The sequence below is a fragment of the Odontomachus brunneus genome, unplaced genomic scaffold (assembly GCF_010583005.1).
Source record: "Odontomachus brunneus isolate Ranch 3 - 2012 unplaced genomic scaffold, Obru_v1 Obru_scaffold_038, whole genome shotgun sequence".
Lineage (NCBI taxonomy): Eukaryota > Metazoa > Arthropoda > Insecta > Hymenoptera > Formicidae > Odontomachus > Odontomachus brunneus.
Genome location: NW_022639488.1, coordinates 2,370,996 through 2,379,079, shown reverse-complemented (window position 1 = coordinate 2,379,079; position 8,084 = coordinate 2,370,996). Strand labels below are relative to the sequence as shown.

General features: G+C 41.1%; 1 protein-coding gene across 1 annotated transcript in view; it reads left to right on the top strand.

The window, feature by feature from the left end:
• The window catches only part of LOC116844005, a 493,975-nt gene that overhangs the window by 80,577 nt on the left and 405,314 nt on the right, over window positions 1-8,084 (top strand). Inside the window, exon 3 of the mRNA XM_032815042.1 lies at window positions 6,070-6,267. Coding sequence (XP_032670933.1) covers window positions 6,070-6,267 — 198 coding nt within the window. The remainder of the gene's footprint in view (window positions 1-6,069; window positions 6,268-8,084) is intronic.

Genomic DNA, 8,084 nt, shown 5'->3' with positions numbered 1-8,084 from the left:
CTCTCTCTCTCTCTCTCTCTCTCTCTCTCTCTCTCTCTCTCTCTCTCTCTCTCTCTCTCTCTCTTTCTAATGACTCGCAACGGTGGTCCGTTGCATTATCGTGGCTTCGAACGGAGCGCAGCATTGATGGATATCGTGGTCGCTTCTGGTGTATTGTGTAACGGCGCGCGGCAGCTTCGTTTCCGATAAGTCTCTCCTCTCCCTCTCTCCCTTCCTTTCCCGATCACTCTCTCTCTTCTACTCTCTTTCTCTCTTCTTCTTCTCTCTCTCTCTCTCTCTCTCTCTCTCTTCCCTCTTTTTCCATCGCTCTATCCTTATCTCTTAAAATGCATTTTTAACTTGTTCCAGTATTCCATGCTCGTTCTCTCTCTCTTTTTCCGGCTCTCTTTCCTGTCTCTCTCTCTCTCTCTCTCTCTCTCTCTCTCTCTCTCTCTCTCCCTCTCTCTTGCTCTTTACCGTTCAAGCGTTTATTTAATTAACGGCGCTCGAGCCTGCGCGCATTTTTCGATAATTATCGGGATGTCGCGTTGTGGTACGTCGCGGTGCGGCGGTGCGCGCCATGCTCGCGGATATACGCGACTCCCTGGGCGGTCGATGGACACACAGGTCGGAGAAAATACAGCCGAGAGTTGCCCCACGCCGTGCGGTTGTTAATATTTCGTAACAGGCGTGTACTACTTTCTTAATCCCCGTTGAATCTCTGGATATGGTAAACACGCGGTGACTTTGCGCCGCAAATTAACGCGGTACGTCCGCCAGAACGTGGTGTTTTCTTAGTCCTTACGTACCGACGAGAGATCTCGGTTTCACAATGTGTGACAAGATATCATCCCGAAAGAATACTTCTGTCCGAGCGAATATTCTTACGAAATAATTACGATCTAAGCAACTTTCAGCAACATGACCGGTTTTGGTCCATGTTCAGGGTAAGTCCCAGTGAGCATACGCGAAAATCTGACTTTCCTACAAACGCTACGTTGGATCCAACATTCGAAACGCGACTTTCGAATATTGTAAAATTATTTTGAAGATTCTGGGCACATTAGTGAGGGAGTGGAGCCACATTAACTCAAATTGTCGTATATCCTTTTTTCCCTTTCTATTTTATACATCCATATATCATTTTCGCCATTCATTATTTTACGTTGAACGTGTGATCGATTGTATAACCGCAGCTTTTGTCAAGGATTCACGTAAATCCGAATGTTCTCCCGCGTTATCCGGCTTTCAGCTTAACTGCTCTTAAACACGTGTGTTTGAGGAACGGATCCTCTCCGATAGATAATCGAGGGTGGCACTAACGGTGGGAAGTTCGGAAGCTGACTAAACAAGTAAACGCGCTGTAAGCGGGTGCGTGAGACGAATTTGACGTGTGCCTGAGAGTTAATTTGAAATTCGCCACGCGTAATGTAACGGGGAACCAAGGGACTCGATCAATATTCCGCGGGGAGATTGGTTATACATCCCTCTCGCAGACTAGACACGTTTTCTCCCTATATCAAAATTTCATCGATTGTCGCGTTAGCCATTCATTATGACGTTTGTTACCAGACGTCTATTGGAAAATCTATCATTTCGTGATGGAGTCTAGATAATACACTTATCTCTCTATTGTCGCTTCCGAAATTATATTCCCACGTCTCTAAAATATCAATCTTCCCAAGATCCCCGATAGTAGTCTCCCTTCGTGAATATTTAAACGTGAATATTATCAAGCTATTTTTGCAAATGTGAGATCGTGAATATTATCAAGCTATTTTTACAATTGTATGATATATTGTTTCTGATAATAAATACAATTTATTATCGGATAATTTCTTTCAGTGTACGGTTAACAGAGTCATGGCAGACATTAATAGATAGAAAAATGTTGCCTCTATCATGTTTATACAGTTGGACAAAAATTAGTTGTCTGAGAAGTTGTAACTTCGAAATTAAAATACAGGGCGTCTAGCCCCGGTTTCCCCTAATGCTTTTAAGTATTCAATCTTTGTTTCTGTCTCAAATGCATTAAATCATTCTAATTAAATTGCATTAAATCATCCTAATCCCACCACCTGGCGCCCCTAAGATTTCACATAATTTTCATTTTATCCCCCGACGCGTATCATTTCGTACCTAAATCTTCCGATCTCGGATTTAAAGCGCTCCCCGTTTGAGAACGCGGCTCTGCGGTTGCGAAATGAGATTCGGTCGATCAAAATGCAAATCGTCGTGCGTGAAGGGCTCGCGCGAGCAGTGGCGCGATTATACAAGGCGGACCGTTAAACAAAGAGGCTAATTGAGACCCACCCTGGCGCAAAGGCGCGATTGCAATTTCACGGGCGGAACGCTTTTGACGTCATCTCGTTGGATGCTCGTATCAAGTGCATACGAATGTCCCCGCCTTTGTCGTTGTCCGACATAGAGCGACGAGGTGCACCTTGGTCAGCGAATTCATCAATTTTTCTCCCTTTTTTCACAACTTTATATACGCCATATCAAAAGCGAACTGATGTCAACCAAATGTCTGATTTGAAAAAGAGGAAATAATAAGAAACATAGTTTGTTTACTTTTCTTTTGTATGGACCTCAAAGGATAATAAAATAGAATGGAATTATACTTATATACATACAAAAGATCATCGCTCAAAATATTATAAAAAATATCTTTTGGATTATTTATTTCTGTTATTTATTCACAACGAAAATTTTATAGTAAAAATTAAGACTCTATAGAATTTTGTAACCGAGGAACAGATCTACATAAGTATTTATTATCCTTTCATTTCATTTGTGCTACTTATTTTAGGAGCTGAAATATACTATTAAAACACTTGCTATGTGTTTCTAGCGAGATTTACTATGTTCCTTAGCGAGACATATTTTATTGATATTATATTCCTGAACTACTGAAAATATAGTAAAATTGAAAAGAATTTATTAATGAAAAAAATTACTATTCCCTCCGTGTCATTATCTAAAAATGTTCAAATATTTTTATATATAGAATCAAATGATTGATAATATAAAAAAGTATGTTTAATATTTAATAAGATTTAACAATACAATTTGTCGTAAAACGCATTTTAAATGATAAATCAGTACGAGAAAATATTTTAGATACAGTTTACATATAATTTTACGGTGTACAATCGCGACTGGTTCCCGCACTACCGTGTCATCTGTTCTCTCCTCTGAGAAAAGACGTCTGCCCCTTCGTTCGGGATAAACCATTTCGCATTAGCACTCAAGCACGAGGATGCATGACGGTAAATCACGGCTCGCCTATTCATGCGAATAAATACATTAATAAACAACGCCTGCCCATAAGGTAGACGATTAAAATTGCCGGCACATGAGCCGCGGTTAATTTATATGCGAACGTAGGGCAAGCGCGCGTCCGTTTGGGACCCTATGAGTTCCCCGCGGGAGAGCGCGCGCGCGTCTCCCCTAACGAGTCCTTTATGCAACGCCGACTTACCCCTTTCCCATAAATTTCGGGTGGCCAAATATTGGTACTGATGAGCGGTCGTGTTCGTCTGTTATTATGACGGGCACACCCTGTGGGACGTGGCTGCGTGACAGAATGAGAATTATCGACAGATCTCGCAGAGGCACATTGCGATATTTGATTTATTACATTTGCATATTATTCCCAGAAAACAATACTGTTACTCTGCGACGAGTGCCAGATTAACGTTTCAGACAATGAATTTTAGCACAAGATTTATCCGATAATGCACTGACAAGTGTATTATCGGATAATATGTTACATATTTTCATCCGCGACCTCTAGATTGATATAATTGATGCCAAAATCGTAATCATGGGTCTAAAAAACTTCTTCGAAACTGACTTTGAATAAAGTCTTTGAAATGTCTGCGATTTCGGTCCTATTTTGAATCTCGCAAAACTAATGTTAAAATCATAATTAGCGACTTCAGAAACATCAGACAATAAAATTATAATAATGTCGTAAAAGCTGTAAAAGAACGACGCTCAGGAGTAGCATTAGTTATCATAGTGCTATAGAGTGTTAAATTTTCGAATGCGTTTTCTAATCTTGTTAGCCAAAATAAAAAAATACGTGTCTGTTTTTCGATGTACTACATGTGTGCAAAGTTTCAAGAAAATCGGCGTGTGGCACTTGAGTAGTGTTACTTGTCATAGAAATTATTCCATAAAAAGTTAACAGTATCTGCCACGATGTTCATTTAGTAAAAAGAAGACCTAGAATTTCACATTATTAATTTCGAGTATAAGTAGTGGGAAAAATGTCGTTGAAGTGAAGTCAAACATAAACAAAGGCGGCCACACTTTTTGCGCGCGAGCGCACATATACCCGTCGCCGCATCCGGTTTCGATCACCCAGATCCCACGTGAAACCCTCGGCGGTGATGTTTCTCCGAAAAGACAGGTCTCGACACCGCGGCGAGATCGCGTTATGGTCGGCCGTCCGCACGCACCATGAGGGCGGAAATACGTGGGCGATCGGGCGCACGTATAATGGTTACACCGCATCGTCTCTCGTGTGCCCTCGCTAAACCCCGATGTTTATGCACTCCAACGTGGCGATGCGGCTCGATATAATGCACCCACATCGGACGCGCGCGAGGCGACACAGCCACTTGTCCACCTCGGTATTCGAATCTCGGTGGGAAAGCGATGCCGGGAGATAGTGCCGATGGCGTAATATCGACGTTTCGCAAAAGACCGCGTGACGCTTTTATTGGAAGTATGCGGGAAATTGCTCGCCGAAATTGGAGTTTCGCGCTGGAACACGTTAGACGCGTACTCTAATCGCCCGCGGAATTCTAAGCCCGTGTGGACGCGGTGCAACGTATAGAGAAATCCTAAACTCAATCTTGCGACTGTATGCGAAAAAAAAATAGTTGTGCCAACTCGAAAATATGGCATAGCTTTCCTTTCTAACTTCAAGATTCAATTTTTAGTTGCGCTGACCTGCGCTGATTTGTTGCTTCAAAAATGTAAATGATTGCGGCAGAAAATTTTTATAAAGTCAATAAAAAATTGGTCATAGCATCAATTTTTTATAACGAAAAGAATTTTTGTAAAAGAATTTTCGTATACGAAAAGAATTTTCCAGCGAAAATTAATATAAAATTCTGTAACTGATTATCCTTACATTTCATATTATTTCACTTTATTTCTGATTGATTCTGCTACATAGTTTGTTTTAATACGGTTCGAATGCTTTTTCAATGTATTTCACAACGTAATCAATGGTGTAATGAGAAAATATGTTTTTGATCAATTTTCAGAAATTTTGTCGTTGGAAATCATAACTGTTGAGACTAATTCCACAGTCAAGAATATATTCACAGGAATATATTCACTCAAATTTAAATTTGTACTTATATAAAGTCAGAATCCACTCTAGCTTGAGCGGAACATTTTCGCGTGGCAGTATTTTCACTATCTTGCTTCAAATGAAAATACTGTCACTTTTCACTCGTTTTGGGTGCGATTTCACTTCAAGAAATTTCAAGAGCACGTAAGCGTGTTGTTGTGTAAAGTGATCTGTCGTTATGAGAATTACTTTAAACATTACTTTAAACATTGAAGCTTGTAATATTCCGTTTAGCAAATGAAAGGTACGGCGCGCAGCTGATTCGATTTTGCACAGATGCACTTCGGACACAATGTCCCAGTCGATATTGGTTCAAGCGAGACGCGCCCTGCACGAATATTGACGTTTCTCCGCCGCGGGTGTTGCCGACATACTCCCCCAGTCTGAATTTCTGCCAGCTTTTGTCACAAAACCCAATACATTTTCCCCTTGTTTACCCCGACGTCGAGGGGGATAACTGCCAGTAACAGATTTCGCGGCGCGGCGGTCGTGATACCGTGACGGTGTGCGAATGGACTCGCGAAAGAGCGTTTGAGCCCTCGTCTCGGCTGCTTCCGGTATCCGGACATGTGTTGAAAACGCGTGATTAATATACCGTCGGTGAACCTCAAAATGGCCGGGGGACTCGGCGGAACGACGCAGTTAATTCCCTGACGGTGCAACTGATCGGTGTGCACGCAAAAACCAATGAATCGTTGCGTTTCACTATGTTGCAGAATCGCGGAGACTTCGCCTCACTGGTCCGCAGCTTGCTAGGGCCAATTTACGGCGAAGGCGTTATGAGCTTGCTGATAAGACAAGCCCGGGACATCCTGGTTTGCGCTTATCACGGCAATTTGGATAACTTCGTTCGGACTTATCTGTCACCTGCCGCTGCCTTGCTGACGGAAGTCAGGAGCGCTGCCCGCGAAATGGTAAGTCGCTTGAGATTATTCCATCGTATTATCCCGAGATGTTCGCGCTACCAGCTGGATGGGAAAAAGGGATAACCGCTTTCGTGGATAATTCCGCGAAGCGATTAAAGTAATCACGTACGTTGCTCTCCGTGTACGGTTAGATATCTCGGTTCCAGTTGGCGGCTATCATTGCGAAATTCTAAGCATTCTGCTTTTTAAAATACCACAGCAGTCAATTAAAATGCAGTGAGCGACACGTGTTATCTCGCTTGATTGCAACATTTTATCATTTACACGGGGAGAAATTTATAGCAAAAATTACTATAGCATTTCGTAATCGAGTAATAGATCAACATTCTACAGTATTCTTCTTTTTGACTGCGAGAAAAGATGTCTGAAAAGAACAAATATTTTTTCGGTGGGCATTAATTACATATTTACTTAAATCTAAATATTTTTATTTAAATAGAATAAAGAAGCTTTCTCTCTTTCTTATAAAAATTATATTTATATTAAAATATACATATATTTATAATAAAATACATTAAAATTATTTTTATATACATGTAATATAATATAATTTATGTATATATTTTTTTTCTCATTTGAAAGAAATTTCTTTTTAAAATGTATATACTAGTACAAGTAAATATATAGTAGTCATTGAAAGAACATTTATTATATTTTAGATATTTTTTCTCTCAGTGCATGTGCTACACTGAAAGAAATAATCCGATAAAAAATTAACAAATGGATATTTTCGATAAAAATACTGATGAATTAAATTTAGTCGGATATTTCTGATCATAATGGTATTTGATCAGATAAACCGGTGAGAAAATTATGAACCGATATTTCTCGTCGGATGTTTTCTGATCAGATACAAAAATTCATCGGTATTTTGATCGGAAATATCTATTTGTTAATTTTTTATTGCATAATTTCTCTTTCTCTCTCTCTCTCTCTCTCTCTCTCTCTCTCTCTCTCAATATACTTATATTTTATAATTTGATTAGAAACATATATACAAGAGGAAAAAACGATATCGCGCTAATACAAGATATTTTCTATCATCCAATGTTTTTAATCTTCTCAATGTTTTTAAAAATATTGGTCGCATCATTATTTGCAATCCCACTCGAGTACACTTGAAGAAGATTTCAGCGCGAATCGCTTGGTAGATTGCGCGCGCCACGCGCGGCGACAGAAAATTAGGTCTCTTTAAGGATCATCTGTGTGATCGACTCAACCCTTTCCGCGGAGTTTTAATTAAACGTACACGCCTCACCGGTTACAATAGCAGACTTGAGATATCGGTCGGGTGCATCCGCAAATGCTCTCTCGAGACACCCCCTGGCCGCTGCGACTAAATTAACCTCCAACGGGCCACGTGCTTCGGGCCGAGTGGCTCCTTTCGCTCTTTCGGTAGGGTGCTCGTGCCAGGGGTTGTGTAACCCGCGGCAAACCGCGAGAACAGATATTAACAACGAGGCGCGGTCGCTCCCACGTAATATCCCGCATTGAACTAGTTCACTGTTCGTCATCTTGGACATCGTTCGTGGTGGTTTAATTGAATACGTCGGCATTAACGCGGAATTGTCACTCAAAGTGTCTGGCCTCGTCCTGCTGCGGCGAGATAACGTCTCACGGACGGCGCCATGGCGATTTGCATGACAATACGGGCGCTGTAGCAGCCAGATTGATCCGGAATACAAACGCACGAATTTCCGTTGGCGACGTTCCTCTAAAGCCTACGCGCGAGAAAGACAGACAGACAGACAGACAGACAGACAGAGAGAGAGAGAGAGAGAGAGAGAGAGAGAGAGAGAGAGAGA